Genomic DNA, 18164 nt, shown 5'->3' with positions numbered 1-18164 from the left:
AATGATCTTCCAAGATCCGCAGTGTGCATATAAGGGTAGTTTTATGTCCTTCCCAGAGACACATTATTGATGGTTTAAAACCAAATTGTGCCATGCCCTAATATAACTTTAAATAATATTTCATAGTGTATGACTGAATAAATTTAAGACCAGACTGTGATAGCATATTGTTTGCTATCAAAGGGTGGACTGTCGAAGCCGGATGATTGGCTGCAATCAGATCTTTGAAAATATCTGAAGACGCCATGTTTGCATTGTTTGCACGATGCCATCTGGCGTTGTCAGTATAATATCATTGTGCACGGCGCTATTTCAGCATTGTGCACATCTGCTGTGTTACTACACACTGTTAAAGTCTTTATATAATAAATGCGCACAGATACACATATGTATTTAAAAGACTTTATATATATATATATATATATATATATTTAAAATGCAAGGTTTGGCCAGTACTGGGAGACAAGCCCTGTGGACTTCTCTGTGAATCTTAATTGAAAAACACACACATATTGTGAGGTGCAGATGAATGTTTTAAATGAAACATTGTCTTTAAATATGACTATCATTGTATGCCTAAAGGAACTAGCGTTTACATTCTAAATAGGCTAGAAAGGCCTTTGATTACATTGTGATTCCATGAAGTATCTGCTGGCCATCTCTGATCAGAACAACTCCATTGTCTGTCATTTTTGAACTTAGTTCAAACAGAAGTAATATATTAATATATATATTAATATATGTATATATATAAATATGTACATTTGCACACATATATATATGTATATATACACTTAAACGATCACATGGGTATCCACAATGTGTGCACACATACAGTCAGGTCCATAAATATTGGGACATTGACAGAATTTTCAGATTTTGGCCTCTATTCACCACCACAATGGTTTTGAAATGAAACAAACAAGATGTGCTTTAACTGCAGACTTTAAGATTTAATTTGAGGGTAATTACATCCAAATCGGGTGAACGGTGTTGGAATTACAACAGTTTCAATATGTGCCGCCCACTTTTTAAGGGGCCAAAAGTAATGGGACTATCAACTCAAAAGCTATTTCATGGACGGGTGTGGGCTATTCCCTCGTTATTTCATTATCAATTAAGCAGGTAAAAGGTCTGGAGTTGATTCAAGGTGTGACATTTGCATTTGGAATCAGTTGCTGTCAACTCTCAATATGAGATCCAAAGAGCTGTCACTATCAGTGAAGCAAGCCATCATTAGGCTGAATAATCAAAACAAACCCATCAGAGAGATAGCAAAAACATTAGGTGTGGCCAAATCAACTGTTTGGAACATTCTTAAAAAGAAAGAAAGCATCGGAGAGCTCAGCAACACCAAAAGACCCGGAAGACCACGGAAAACAACTGTGGTGGATGACAAAAGAATTATTTCCCTGGTGAAGAAAAACCCCTTCACAACAGTTTGACACATAAACATCTACCTCCTGGAGAGTGTTCTTGCTTTGGCAAAGTCAACAATCAAGAGAAGACTTCACAAGAGTGAATATAGAGGGTTCACCACAAGAGGTAAACCATTGGTGAGCCACAAAAACAGGAAGACCAGATTAGAGTTTGCCAAACAACATCTAAAAAAGCCATTACAGTTCTGGAACAACATCCTATGGACAGATGAGACAAAGATCAACTTGTACCAGAATATAGGAAATTATTGATTAGAATGTATACACTGTAATGTAGTGTCTCTGTAATGTACTGTCCTATGCCACCTGACAAGACAGTACACAGTAGAGATTTGGTTTGATGAAGAAAACTGCTGCTTAAACTTGTGTTTTTCAAGGGACAGCTGCACACAACAGATCTCTCACTCCCCCTCCTCTATACATATGAGTGGGAGCAGCAGAGCCTGTGGTCAGAATCTTCTATCCCAGACGCTCTTTAACCCTCTCTGGGATTTACCATCCAAATACCTATACCTCTCAGTGACTCTCATACCAACCTGAGAATCCTCTCATTGCTTGTCCAATACCTTTGGCAAGACAACCAACAGTAGAGATTGTGGTTGACGAAGTGGATCACTGTCAACTGACATTTCAAGGGGTGGTTGCACTAGCAGATCTCTCATTCCCTCTCCTCCACATTGTATGAGAGGGAACAGCAGAGCCTAGCAGTAATAGTTGAAACACCTAATTTTTCTATTTTCCATTCTATTTTCCACTCTATATTGTTGTCCATCCTGCTCTAGAACCAATAGTGACGGTGGCCATATACATCTTATTTATAGACTAATTAAGGATCTTCTATTGTGAACCTGGTGTTTTTTATTACAAATTCTTTTAACCTCTGTGTTAACATTAATTCTATATATGTTTGTCATATTTCGCCATAATAGGACATAGACAACCACAGTGTGTTTCCATTACACACTGTATTTTTGTACTAAATTGTCCATAATTTTCCACGAATCATTATTTTTAATTTTGCGAGTCTTATTTTACTTTTTTTGTGTAATCCTATTAAAGGTTAAGTTTTATTCTTAATTATCAACAGGTGACAAAATGCTATTTTGAGTGCTCTCAATATAGAGTCTTTTCTGTGGTTGGCTATACCTCCCACGCTCTTTTGTTTTATATCTAAAAATTACTCTGAGAAGCACCTCCACAATCCACTACATACACATTTATGGGAATAATTGACTAAATAGTGGTAATAATAGCAGATTTGTCTACCTCACACAATCAATCAATCTGATATAAGGCGATTTCAAACCTGTGTGGTGATATTTCCTCCTTGCCCCTTCCCTTGCTGATTTCATCCATTTGCCAGAAGTACCAGATTACAAGTCTGGACCTGGACACAGATGAGCTACAATCATTGTTAACGTACCAGTCACACATGAAGCAACCGCCAATCCCAGTACCACTGAGCCACCTCATCTCTCTGCGACTGTGTAAGGTCAACACACTAGGTGGAACCTCAGTGGAGTATGTGCTTTATATAAACACCAGTGATATAGGTGGCACAGGTATTTTCTGAGTTAGGTCCCCCTACCTTTTGGGCCCAGGCATGCTTCCTCGTCCCCTCTACGGGCAGCCCTGTCGAATGTGGTTTGAGTCAAAGAGATGCAGGTTATGGAAACATGACACAAAAAAGTGTTAACTCCTCCTGGCACCCTTGGCTGGTGATTACCTGGATTAAAAAAAAAAATATATGTGGCCTTCTAAAGTTTATTAAAACTATTTTGTTCTCCAGTTCAATTAATAATTGACAAATATGGCTCATTTTCTAAACAATATATATATTTTTATATATATGATACATGTGGCTCATTTTCTAAGTTACATTCTACAGTATATATATATATATATATATATATATAAACAAGCAAACAGCAGCACTCACGGGACTTTCAAAGGAAAGAGACTCCTGGCCACAGCAGTAGCTTTTAGCAAGTCTCTTAGCTTATATCCCCTATTCAGAAACTTGGTCATCATATTGTCCAATTCTTTATCAGCCTTATCAGTGTTACTTGTAATTCTTAGGACGCGAAGGAATTGTGAGTAAGGTAAGCTCCTTATTAAAGACACAGGATGAGGACACCCTGCATGTAGGAGTGTATTACAGTCCGTAGGTTTGGTATAGAAGTTAGTAGAAAAGGAAGTGCCATCCCAACTAATGTCCACATCCAAAAAGTGTATGTTCTCAGAGCTGCAATCGTACGTGAATTTAATATGTTCATGCATTTGGTTGATATTATCCATGGCTGAAGTAAACTGTTGTGAGGTGCCCGACCATAGTACAAAGATATCATCTATGTATCTTATAAAATAAAGCAAATGATCACTGAACTCGAATTAAGTAGAAAAACAGCCCTTTCCACATAAAACATGTAGATATTGGCGAAGGCCGGTGCCACGTGAGAACCCATTTTTAGTTTTATACTGGTGTTATTGTCGATCCGATTTTTCATCACTGCCTCATCAAGTAGTGCATCTAGTTCATTTTTATAACTAGAGGTTGGATCACAGTCTAGTTTCACATATACGTTCTCATCACTGAGCTGTTGATAAATCTCAGTTTTGTACGCATTCAAATCTTGGAGGACAATTGCCCCTCCTTTGTCTGCTTGCCTAATTACAATATTTTTGTCTTTACTAAGAGATTGTAGTGCTTGAAATTCATCTTTACTCAAGTTATATGTGGAAACGCTGTCGTTTTGTTGACCATGGAGATGTCCTGATCTACCATTCTGATAAAACTTTTTATGGAGGCATTAAATGATTGTGGTTCAAAAGTGGATGGTTTGCCTATTGGGCCTTTAGAGTAAACTGGACTGTCATTATTGGTATCTGAAAATAATTCTTTTAATTTAAGGTTTCTGTGGAATTTCCATAGGTCTTTTTGCTACAGAAAGTTATCAAAAGGATATGTAGGCACAAATGATAGCCCTTTATTCAAGAGCTTCATCTCAGTGTCTGTAATTTGTTTATTAGATAGGTTAATGATTAAGTTCTCTTTTTGTAAATCCTTTTTGTTGTCCCTCTCCCTCTGCCCTCCCCGTCTCGTGTGGGCCCTCCTCCTTTTTGGGCCTGTGTGGCCACCCCTAAAGGGGGTCTTTGGGAAGTTGGTGTAGGAACACTATCAATGTCACTTTGGGATGAATTGGCAGCACTGGATTGATCGTGACAAAACGTAATTTGTTTTTGGTATATCTAGTTCTCTGCACACGGTTAAACGGTGTTATGTGTCTTGTATATTTGTTATATGTTTTTTATGTGTCACTATATTTTATTATGGACTTTGTTCTCCACATTTCCAGTCATAGTGCACCATGTTTTGTATGGATATAACACATTAGATTGCACAATGTTACATCCCGATGTGGTTCCCTGTCATTGTGTTCAGGTTACCAAGGTTACCGCACACACTTTCACCGCCCACTACCTGAGGTCCATCACGTGAATGGGTGAGTCATACTTACCGCATCACACGCTGAGCGTCATGACGTGCTGAGTGACACGTCGGCCGCATGCGGATGACGTCACCCACCCGGAACTGGACAGGAGGGGTGGCCATTCACCACACTTTACACGCTATCCTATAAAGGTATGTTCACTTGTATTTTGATGTTGTTCTTGATAACAGTCTGCCAAGACTGAAACGTTGAACTACACTGCTGTGTCCAGGAGTCTCTTTCCTTTGAAAGTCCCGTGAGTGCCGCTGTTTGCTTGTTTCTAGACTTTGGGTTCCCATACCTTCAGATGGCACCAGGGAAAATAATTTCATTATACTATGGAGTGCCAGCTTATATTGACTTTGTGTATATATATATAAATATATATATATATACACACAGTATCAATAAAGTCCCGCACTCTCATTATCAAATGTCATCATCGGGGTGCTTCCAAAGCCCAAGGAGGCCCCTAAATAATCCAATATATTCACTGAAAGGTTCAGATTGGGACCGAAACGTCGGCAACTATCATTTGACCACGATCATTTTCTTTCCTGATAGTGAAGAAATTCCATTATGAATAAATTCAACTGATGATTTAAAAGTGGAGAGTGCATCCTTCCTTCAGTGGATGTATTGGATTATATATATATATATATATATATATACACAGTATATATATATATATATATATATATATATGTATAAAATCTATGGCAAATATATATATATGTTTGCCCCTTATGTTTTATTAATAAGTTAGGTGTCCGCTTATTAATAACTGATGAGGAGCGGTCTTATGAATATCTAGAGACCACACCTGGTTGGCTGCCATTCTATAAAGCTTAACTCATTTGCATCATGTATAGTGAGTGATCCTCTGCAATTGAACAGGGTTTTGTTCTTTTCTTTAAGTAATAATCACTATACTACAAAAGCTGAAGGGACAATATTATATATTAATAATTTAACAACACCAATTATTTTAGTAAAATAAGGGGACTCGGGATTACATTTATTATAAAAGGTGGCACCAAATTACCAATATTTTTTAATAAAGGCAGCACCAGATTTTAATCATTAAAATACTAAGGGGACGGGGGGCGTGGCCTGACTGCAGATGCGAGTGGACACAATCCCTGTGGGCTCCTGCTGAATCCCCTACAAAAGGGGTTAATGAGACCCTCTCCCGGACCCCAAAGGTCTGAAGCGCTTTGCGGGGCCTCTCGGGAGTCTGCTGGGACACCTGCGGCTGTGTCAGAAGTCCGGGGAAAGTGTCAGCCGACCACCGGCGCATAGCGACGCACTGAGGCCTGTCAGACCTGTGAAGCCGGGGACTGGATTTGGAGTGGGACCCGCCGGAGCGCCCCGCGGTAACGCGCAACTCGCGCCTTAAGGTAGCCTCTCTCTCCTGCCCCGCATTATCCGGAGATCTCTTTGAGGGACTGCTGGTGCTCACCTTACCCTATAGAAGGAGGATTAACAGGCCCCAGGAGTCGGCTGTATTTGTAGCTGGGCGTCCTGCACTCAGCCTGCATCTGTCAACTGCGCTGTCCTGCTGGTGTGAGTAGGTGGCTTAGGCTGCCTGATATAAACTGGCTTGAGATTGCTCCCCTCCTGCCTTTCCCCCAGTCCTGACATCCAAGAGTCAGGGGCAGATTTTCCCCAGCACAGCCAGGCCTGAAATGAGATCTCTATAAAGGTCCGGTGGCCATTTTGGAAAGTATTCAGGCTGACTCTTCTGCTTAAGCACAGCCAATTTTATTTTATTTGAGCAAGTCTATCAGTAATTACTCTGCAAGTATATTCTGAACTCAGTGAGATGTAGTCGCTGCTTCACTTTAACACATGTTCAATACCGCCTATAGTAAGACCTGAGATCAGTTCAGCATATTGAAGTCATTACATGTTGGTGTGTCTGTGCTAATTCATATTTCTATTCTGCAACAATCTTAATATCATACATGGCGCCTAAGAAGCCGAGAGTCGAGAAACCTGTCTCAAATTTCTTTCTTCAAAGCCTCATCTCAATCTCCTAAATCAAAGGCTGTTGAGGAGTCTGCAGCACGAAAGGGGTCCGCTATATCTCAACCTGCACAAAGCAAAGGGGCGACACCTCCGGGCCCCTCTCAGGATACTTCAGAGGATGGAGAAGTTCTTACAGTGGGTACAATGAAAAAACTCCTCTCACAATTTAAAAATGAAGTTGCAGCTGAATTTCGGGCTACTCTTCAGTCTTGTCAACACTCCATAGATGATCTTGGAGGTCGTACGGATGATTTGGAGACGAAAATGGGTGAAGTGGTGGGGTCACATAACGATCTCATCACAATGCATGAAGCAATGCAGAATGAAATAGCATCACTCAAAGATAAAGTGTGTGACTTGGAGGACCGTTCACGCCGAAATAATCTAAAGCTACGAGGCGTTCCTGAGAATATATCCAATAGCAGCCTCCACGATTACACAATGTCTCTGTTTCAAAAGCTTCTTCCTTCTGCGAAATCTACTGATCTTTTGATCGACCGTATTCATAGGCTCCCCAAAGCCAAAAGGGCACCAGAGAACGCATCAAGAGATGTCCTCATGTGTATGCACTTCTTCCATATTAAAGAGGCTATGTTGAAAGCTGCTCGTCCATCGGAGGAAACGGCCGCTGTTATGGGCCAGTTGCAATTATATGGAGATCTATCGCAGGCTACTCTACTAAAGAGACGTTCACTTCAACCTATCACTTCTGCCCTTCGAAAAGCTGATATTCTTTACAGATGGGGCTTTCCTACTAAACTCCTCATCTCACGCAATGGCTCCTTGACCACCATTTCCTCTATTGAAGAGGGTGAGAAATTTCTTTCAGAGATGAAGGTAGAAGTGTCCTCTTCTAGATGCTCTCCTCTTCGCCATATTCAGAAGGACTGGTCGACTGCTGAATCGTAATGATTTCGAATAACTTTGTTTTTTGTTTTTTCCCCATGCCTATATGGTAGAGTTGATTAGTCTCAAGAACCGTAAGACTGTAATATTGAGTTAGATTCTTTGTTATTATGTTGGTCATAGTGTCTAAATGGGTTCCTCTGTAGGCTGGGGAGAAATTCAAGTTATCTTATCTCAGGTCTAGAAGTTCCGCTGATCTAGGTTATAGTTATGACCTTGTATTCCTAATGTTGTTTAAGGTGGTGTATGACATGTGTTTAATTTCCCATGTACCCCAATCGTGTTGCCATGGTTAGGCAACCGTCTCTGACCTCAAGTGAGGGCATTTCAGTTAGTTTATCTTTTTGTTGTTATTTAATTTTTATCATTGTGTTTTTATTTTTCTGTTTTTTATTTATTCATTTATTTTTTCTTCCCCCTTTTGTTTTTTTATTATTTGATTGTAGTAGGCCAAGATGTACTGATTCAAATTGTCGCTATACACAGCTCAGGGGTTACAAATTCCCACTGGTTTTCAACTATCTCATAATACTTTATTATGGTTAATCTGATATCAATTAATGCCAAAGGGCTTAATTCACCGCATAAGAGAAGGCTCGCTTTAAATCATTTCCATAAATTAAAGGCTCAAATTGTAGCAGTTCAGGAGACACATTTCTGCGTCTCCTCTCCACCAGCGTTTAATAATGATAGATTTCCCCTTTGCTATATGGCTAGCGGTCCATCTAAGAAAGCTGGAGTAGCAATCCTTATCTCAAAACATTGTTCATTTGTACTGAACAAACAATATTCTGACCCGGGAGGGAGATATTTAGTGCTGGTGGGTCAATTAGAGGGTAAGGAGGTTACCATAGCGTCCCTATATGCCCCCAATACACGTCAATTGAATTTTTGTAGGAAATTTTGTGCTTTTCTCCAGAAATACAGTAAAGGTGCCATTATTATTATGGGAGACTTTAACCTTGTGCCCGACCCCTTGTTAGATAGGTCCAGTAAAAGTTTGCCCAGGAATCGGCAGTCTACCGAGTGTTCTAGAGGATTCCGACAGCTCCTTGCAGAATATGAGCTATATGACATTTGGAGAATTAAACATCCAGCAGATAGAGATTTCTCATTTTTCTCACATGTTCATGGCTCGTACTCAAGAATAGACTTAGTACTAGCTGATAAATTTACGCTATCTTCTATTAAAAAAATAGATATTATGCCTATGGCATGGTCTGATCATTCCCCTATTTTCTTTTCATGGGACATTGCACATAGACAACATATCCCTGGCCCGTGGAGATTAGGTAAACATATGTTTGCTCAGCCAGAGGCTCAACAACATATTCAGAAGTCCTTATCGGAATACTTAATCAATAACAAACCAGATGAGACCTCTGTCTTTAATTTTTGGTGCACCTTGAAGGCTGTTGTTCGGGGCTCTGCAATACAAATTGCCGCCAAGTTTAAACGAGAATATAGATTAAAATGGGCAAACTTAGAAGAGGTTGTTAACTCACTAGAAACAGCTCATAAAGCGGACCCAGCAAATAAAACCATATATAAAGAGTTAGCTGGGGCACGCAAGCAACTTAATGTCTTTTTACTACAGGAGGTGCATAGGAACCTTGCCCGTTTGAATCAGAAGTTCTATGTATTTGGAAACCGTGCATCGAGATTACTTGCCCGTAAGTTAAGAGGAAAGCGGGCTAGAGAAAAGATATATTCGATTAATAAATCGAAAGGGGGTAGGGTGATCGATCCGTTTAAAATAGCAAACTCCTTTGCTGAGTATTATGCTAAATTATATAATCTACGGGAGGATCCTTTAACTCCTCAACCAAGCTTAGAGGAAATTAAAGAGTTCCTCAGGGATGTAGATCTCCCTGTCCTAGACTCGGCCACATGTGAAACTCCTAATGCTCCGTGGACCATAGAAGAGGTTGAGAAAGCTATAGATCTCATGCCCTTAGATAAAGCCCCTGGTCCTGATGGATATCCCTCTAATTTTTATAAGGTTTACAAGGCGGATTTGGCGCCGGTACTTTTACTAGTGTTTAATGAAGCTACCAAGTCAGGAATATTTCCCAAAGAAATGCTAGAAGCCCAGATTATAGCCATTCATAAACCAGGCAAACCCACCACTGAGGTTCAGAATTATAGGCCCATTGCTCTACTAAATGCTGATATTAAGCTCTTCGCCAAATTAATAGCTTTAAGACTCAACCCACTGCTACCATTTTTAATTAATGCAGACCAGGTGGGTTTTGTTATGGGTCGCCAATCACCTGATAACACCAGACGAGCCTTTAATATTATAGAACATTGTGAGAAGGCTCAAAAACAACTACTACTCTTATCATTAGACGCGGAAAAGGCCTTCGACAGACTACACTGGGGCTACCTCCGGGAGGTTTTTACGAAATTTGGGTTTCAGGGATTAATTGTAGATTCCATTCTGGCATTGTACATGGTCCCCTCAGCTAGGGTATATGTAAACGGTTGCCTTTCCTCTAATTTTAGCATCTCTAATGGCACCCGTCAGGGGTGTCCTCTCTCCCCATTCATTTTCGCGCTAGCAATTGAGCCTCTGGCTGAAAAAATCAGAGGGTCACATGAAATTCAGGGCCCTAAGCTGGGGAATACTAGCCACAAAATTTGTCTATTTGCGGATGATGTTTTGATTAGTCTGTATAGTCCCCGAGACTCCCTCCCTGCTCTACACCATCTGCTGGATGCTTATTCAAGGGTCTCATTATATAAGCTTAATTCTAATAAATCCGAAGCCCTCCCAATAAATATCCCCACGGACACATTAGAATTTTTAAAATCATCCTTTAACTATTCATGGGTATCATGTTCCCTGAAATATTTAGGAGTGCGCCTGACTAGAACCAAAGATATAATTGAATGCAATTATGCCCCTCTACTGGCCAATTTTGAAGTGGCCTTGAAAGACTGGATGCTACATGAAGTATCCTGGCTGGGCAGAATAGCTGCCTTTAAAATGGTGCTACTGCCAAAACTGCTGTATCTGTTTCGTACTATTCCCAGAGTTCTTCCTAAACCTATGTGCAATAAATTTAACAAAGCCATAGGCCGATACATCTGGAAAGGGGGTACGCCGAAAATAGCAAGAGCAACTCTCTCTTTACCTAAACTTGAAGGAGGAGTTGCATTCCCAGATATAGAGAAATACCAGTATGCTTGTTTGATAAATCAGGCGAGAGATTGGTTTATGGAGGATAACATTAAACCTTGGGTTGTGTGGGAATCGGAGGCCGTTAAACCCCTAGCTCTCCCAGATTTGTTATGGCTTCCGGTCGCCGCAGAGCCCCCAAGTTCCAGGCACTCTGGTTCAGTTGGTGCCACAATACAGGCATGGAATAGATTCGTTATTAAGCGTGAAGATGTTTCCTTACCGACAACTGCTCTCTCATTATCTTGTATAGCTAGACTAATTGGAAACCTACAGGTGGAGTCTTGGAATGCTGCAGGAATTAATTCATTGGGGGATATGATGTCGGGTGGAAAAGTTATCTCCTTTTCTGAGCTTCAGAGTAAGTTCAGTCTCCCGAAACAGGATTTTTTTAAATACTTGCAGATGCGGCATTGGGTTCAGAGCCTACCCTCCCTCAATCTCCAACACAGTTCCTTACCTGGGTATATACTAAAACAATTCCAGTCCTCTACTCAAAAAGGTGGCATTACATGGTGGTATCAACAGCTAATAACGGAGAATAGACCAAACAAATTCACATCATTACAAAAATGGGAGAAGGATTGGTCAAGAACATTGGAAAAGGAAGATTGGGAAATGGTTTTTCGAACCTGCTTTAAGATGTCCCGTTGTATGAACCACTCAGAAATGTTCTTAAAATTGCTCCATAGATCATATTTCACCCCTGAGAAACAACATAAGATTTGGCCATCCATTTCTAAATTTTGCTGGAGAAAGTGTGGAGAAGTGGGCAGTATCTTCCATGTATTTTGGTCATGCCCTCTACTGAGACCTATTTGGGTCGAAGTGTTCACCTTGATTGGGGACATTGCGGGAGTGGGGATACCACTGGACCCGGTTATTGCTCTGTTTCATTTTTTCCCGGGGAACTTATCAAAGGGAGATAGATATATATTGGGGCACATTCTGATTTCTGCAAAAGCTGCTATTGCTCAATTGTGGAGAACAGACTGTGTGCCCAGCTTAGGTCATATAATAAATAAAGTAAATTGCCATTGTGATTTTGAGACAGCGGACAGTAACTATTCTACTGCGGTCTCTTCGCCCCATATGCTGTGGTTTAAATGGAAAGAATATAGGGATAGTCTGGGAGGAAATCCCTTGAGACCTGGCCCAACTGATATTGGAATACTACATTCTCCTTCTCCTTCCAATAATATTGTCTCTTGAGTTCCAAAAGTGTATTGTTTTGTCGATATAGAACTGGGTTATACAATACCGTTTTGAAAATGTGATATTTGTATGTATTTTCTGAGTGTGTAGTATCAAAAATGTAGCTATTTACTCTTTTTCTTTTGTCCCCCTCCTTTTATTTTATTGTGTTTTTAAATATTATTTTATTTTATTTTTTGTATATGTTATTGTTGAGATTATTATAATATTTCAATTTATTTACGGTATCTAATAAAAATATAATTGGTAAAAGGCAATAAAATGCTTTATATGAAAAAATACTAAGGGGACACATTTTATTTACAACAATAATAAAGGGGGCACAGTAAATGCATTACAAGGACACTATATTACCCACCAACTAATGGCTCTAGGAGGGGGGCAATGTTACTTTTGTATTGGACCTGAACATACCCAGGTTTGAATGGCATTGGATTTCCAGCAATTGCATGTAATTTAGGTGGTTGAATTGTTGGCCACATGAGGTATAACCCGAGGGCAAAATGGATGCATTTCATTTTGCATGTGCTTTTTATACACAATATGCCCAACTGTACTTCCTGAGCTTGTTTTCCATCCCAATCCGCCCCTGGGTACAGCCATGCTCACAGTTACACACTTGTAGATCTAGATGGAGTGGAGCTTACGCGGGACATACAGATGTTTGGAGGTATAGGAAGGATGCGCTGTCTGTACAGGCCAATATGCAGGATATTCTGGCAGGGTCTCTGTAGCTAAGTGGAGCACCTCCATGTTCTGAACTTGAACCAAAAGCCTTTAGTACATGTTGAGAAGCAATATGTACAACGATTTTCTCTGTCTTTTTCATTTGGTTCCCTGATCTCCACTTAGTACATGGACCCCTTTGTCCGAAATTCCTATTTGTCCTTTTGTGCAAAGAAATTAGAATGAGGAAGGGCATGATACCAGTGACGAGCACTGATGGCATTTGTGGCCTTAAAATAAAAACAAGCAGAAAATATTTAGCAAATAATTATCATTCAGACTCAACTTTTCAAGAATTCCAACATAAAAAGACTCCAGCATTGTTCTTACTTTAATGACTTCCAGAGTACTGACAAAATGTATACTTTCTGAGGTAAGATAAATTATTATATTTATTTTTAATAGCTGACAAAAAGTTATATACACAGCAAAACATTTTAAATGCACTTCAAAATTCATTCTATATTCAATATGTACATGTTCATATGAAAAAAAAATACTTTTGAGGAACTGTTATTTTATAAGTGATGAATGTAAGGAGACTCTCTATTCAGTAGCCCCTTAACAGTAAATAAATGTTAAATATTTCTGGATTAGTGTGTTAATATGAATAAATTACAAGGTCATATCTGTATAATTGACATTCCCATATAGATTTGGTGTAATATGAAGTTTGAGATAAAAAAATTAACGAAAACATTTAAGTGAGTTCTGCAGGGTTTAACAAACCTAGCAACTGTGGACATCTACACAACTGCTCATATTTGGTGTTATAGGCAATGCTGGAATGGGCATCAATGTATTTAACATAATAGGAGAAATTGTGAATGCTATTTCTTTCTTGGAGAATGTAAATTAAAATGTCAACCATAGACTCCAGTTAAACAGATACCCAGTGGACACTTTATCACATAAACTGGCATAATGTTTGCTCAGCGTGCCATTACTTGCATTAACTTTTGAACAAAACCACTCTCAGATGTAATTACCTTTGTTCTATGCAGGAAGGAGAGAATAAGTGACTATAAACTGTCTAAAGTTAAACAATGTCCCTGTTTGACTTCCTGAAAAAGACACATATTTCATTTTTGCAAGCATTTCTTACAGACACACTAAAACATGGGAATATGGCTGTCTGCTTTTTTTATGGCAACAGTTGCATTAGTTTTCTAGATACAGATCTGCTTCTCCCAAAAAGAAAAATAATGATGCGTGTATAATTTCTTAGAGATGCTGGGGACCACACAAATGCCTTGGAGGTCCTTGAAAATCCCATGGGACATCATTTGGACACCGCTGCTCTAGAAGATACCTGTTCCTTATTAGTACACCATGTAGGCTAATCAGAACATTTACAAAAGCTCTGCCACAGTTGTTCTAATATAGCAAGTCTCTTTGGTCTTCCTGAACCCATTTCCATATCCATATTCCTCAATTTTTCTTTTTCCAATGTCCAAATTATTTTGCAAACATGGATTAATTGGTGGGTTCTACGATTAACTTGTTTCTTCTTTTTTCTTTATGGGTATTTTTGTGGTTCTAGATAAAACAATGATTGAATTACAAAACAAAATATGGAACATTTCATGGTTTATGTGATTATTAAAAACAGTATACAAAGATAGATTTGATAACCAACTTATTTTTTATTTCAATAGTTACTATAATCAAATGTATATATTTTTTTGTTGTATAAGGTGAGTTGTAAATTAATTACAATGCACCATTTTAATTATGCTTATTACATTTTCTTTATGGAGTGCAGTATCTTATTTTAGTCTTTAGATGTAATTGTTGAAAGAGCTGCAATTATTAGAATATTCTTCTGTTTATATGTTTTATTATTTTTAAGCCCAGTTTGGTTAGCAGTGCATAAGTGCTTGAACACCACTGGGGGATCACATTCCTCTCACTATTTCTTGACATGACATTCCTGCACTATTTGGGTGCTCCTTGAGAGTATTGGTATCTACTGTCATATAGAGTAAAACCACTGAGTGGAGCCACTGTTGGAATTGCCACAACATTGTCCCCAGGAATTATATATAGTTGACAGTTGAGCATATTATAATACTTTTTAATATGCCTTGGAATTGTATTAAGGCCATTAAAGTGTAGTTAATTAAAAATTTAGAAAATAGCTGAACTAAAATGATTATCCAATAAGACAGTAAACAAAGTTTACAATAAATGAAGTATTTATGCTGTATATGACAATATACATACATGTAAAGTTTGTAAACACGGAGGGTAATAACGAAAATGATTACCTGCTCATACCTTACACATACTAACCAATAATTGTAGTAGTGTAATATTTATTATATAATACATATGTGTACAGTGTAATTAAGTTTATTAGCATGTTACCTCATGCACCCAAATTATATGTGGCAAAGGCAATTTTTCATGTGTATGTCCACCTGAGCGACAGAACATTGGCATGTGTCCCTACCACTATTGTGATGCCATGAATGTAGCCATGGATATTTGTACTTGAAGCATTGACTGGATGGTTTGTGTGGTTTGTATCTCAGACAACCCTTTGCTAATCTTTCATTCTTCTGGCAAAGTACATATAAATGAAGGCTTGGCTTCAAACTCTGACATTAATAAACAATGCTTTCATTTCCTCACATCATTCATCTAAATAGAGAGCATGTCCGCGCTATGTCAGTAGAACACTGTAACACGCTCTAAGAGCTAGATGGAAATTTATGGAAGTTTATTCTTCTTAATAACAATGGTTCATTTTCCTACTGTCCCCAGGTCCTAGTGAATTAGGTACTGTAGGTGGACTCTTCCTCTTACTTGTGTAAAGCGCTACCATTAGGCAAACTAATGCAGCTTTCTAGGGTTGCATGGTGGACGAGGTACCTAAAACACTGAGTGGTCTATGTACTAAGCCTTGGAGAGAGATAAAGTGGATGGAGATAAAGCACCAACCAATCAGCTCCTAACTGTCATTCTTCAAACACAGCCTGTAAAGTGACAGGAGTTGATTGGTTGGTACTTTATCTCCATCCATTTTATCCCTCTCCAAGGTTTAGTACATAGACCCCTTTATCGCCATCCACTTTGTCTCCAAGGCTTAGTACATACTGTAGACCTGTTAATGAATGACATAATTTTACACATTCAGGGGCAGATTCTAAGTTGCAGGCAAAGTGGCTGTAGCTGTGGGCAGCCCCGGAGGCTAGATTTTTACTACTTTGTGATAATACAAGAATATGTTCAACTAATGCTTGGTACAAGCGGAAACCAGTGTTGCCCATTAATCTAATGCTGGCTGCCAATACCGCCATCATTAGTATCAGCATTTGCACCAGCCCTATGCTGGGTGCAAGACATGCATCAGAAACAGAAACTTCCCCGTATGCACGATTTGGAATCACACAATTACACAGAACTTTTTATACACGCCCACAACACTCCTACAAGTTAGGGTGGTTACGTGCAATTGTTTCGCCACCACCCAATTCCCATCCCAAAGTGCCCTATATTATAGAGAGACAGATCTGGCCAAGTTCTGTACAGCTCAAAATAGGATGGACATATGCAGAAATGCATAAATTTGCCTCTGCGCATGTGCTGCATGCATATACTGTACATGCCGTTTGTGTCCCTGATAACAGATGCGTCCAACTCAGAATCAGGCCCTAAGGGGTCTATTGACTAAGCAGTGTTAGGAGACAGAGTTAAAAGTGATAAGGTGCCAGCCAATCAGCTCCCAACTGTCATTTTTCAAACATAGCCTGTGAGATGGCAGTTAGGAGCTGATTGGCTGGCACCTTATCACTTTTAACTCTGTCTCCTAACACTGCTTAGTAAATAGACCCCTCAGTGTCTTAATTGTCACCTTGGCTCCTCCACACTTATCGCCGACCACTTACATGAAGCTGTCAGCTTCTTGCCTCTGAAGTTGCTGGGTGCTGTGCCTCCATATTAATAATGGGTAGGGAGTGTGGCACTAGGCTATGATGTCACATCCAAGGGCCACACTCCCAAGAATAGAAATTGTTACCCCACAACTCACTAGGTAAGCTGCAAGAAGGGAGAGGTTGGAGACAAATGGTTGGTGCCCAGGTCCCACACACCAATCCTGACTAAAGCCTCCATTATGTGGCCAGCTCTACTAGGGCAAGCCAGACTGTATAATGGCAAGACTCAGGGAGTGAGAGAAGCCTTATTTTCTGGACTATAGTAAAAAGCAGACGGCAGATTTATTTCACTGCACCATGTAAGCAATTATAGAGAGATTACCATGGGAAATTTCCAGTCTACCTACTTCTGGTATGTACATTTTAAAGATCCCAACTGATTTAATTGTTTCAGTAAAAACTAGGTAGGTTAATAACCACAGGACCTGAATGTGTATAAAACATGGAGATATATTTTCAATAACATCTGTATTACAGAATACTTGCAGGATATGAAATGGAAACATATTTAAAGATTAAACTGATCTTTTATAGACTCCAAGAACAAAATTGGTCAAAATATTTATTAAAAATAAACAATTTGTTAAAACAAACTACATAACCACAAACCTAATGCAGTTGCTTTGTTAAATCAATTAATTCACAGAAAAATCATGCAAGTAGAGGCTTGAATTAATAGGCATGGGCAACATACATACTGATGTTTTTAGTGTAAACTTTTTGTTGGCTACAAGATACTCCCTAAATGCAAAGTTACATAATTTGGCTCAGTGCTGAGCACAAACTTTATCACAAGGGTTCAGTTTGTTTGTTCATCTTTTTGGTGAATGTGGAATATAACTTTCTTTTCAGGTGGAAAATGAAATATAATGAAATTATTTTTATCTAGGTGATGATAGTTTATGTTTCCCAGACTACATAAAGCCTTTAAAACTAGAAAAAAAGCTTTACTTTAAGAAGATAAAAAAACTCAAACTACAGTTGGCATTGGTTTTAATGGGGTTTCCCTTCCCCCCTGATAAACAATAGGATAAGAGAGAACAGGTTGAACTTGATTGACTTGTGTCTCTTGATAAATAAAAGGAGTATAAAACTTTTTCAAGTCCTAGAAAACTGGCAAGAAGTTGGCGGTATAATAGTCTTTGTCTGAGGATGAGGGAGTTATCATAAATTAGGCATACTGTACACTGAACGCATGCACAAAACAAGTGATAAGAAATGTTAGTTTTTT

At 39.0% G+C, this 18164-nt stretch overlaps 1 protein-coding gene across 1 annotated transcript in view; it reads right to left on the bottom strand.

Annotated features, from left to right (window-relative positions):
- Nucleotides 1-13371: 13371 nt before the first annotated feature.
- The window catches only part of CLDN19 (claudin 19), a 41099-nt gene continuing 36306 nt past the window's right edge, over nt 13372-18164 (bottom strand). Inside the window, exon 5 of the mRNA XM_088464099.1 lies at nt 13372-14531. Coding sequence (XP_088320225.1) covers nt 14489-14531 — 43 coding nt within the window. The 3' untranslated portion in view covers nt 13372-14488. The remainder of the gene's footprint in view (nt 14532-18164) is intronic.

This window comes from Taudactylus pleione, unplaced genomic scaffold, assembly GCF_031769625.1.
Source record: "Taudactylus pleione unplaced genomic scaffold, aTauple2 ptg001575l, whole genome shotgun sequence".
NCBI classification, from domain to species: Eukaryota; Metazoa; Chordata; class Amphibia; order Anura; family Myobatrachidae; genus Taudactylus; species Taudactylus pleione.
The sequence above is the reverse complement of the archived record's forward strand: the minus strand, read 5'-3'. Positions and strand labels throughout refer to the sequence as shown.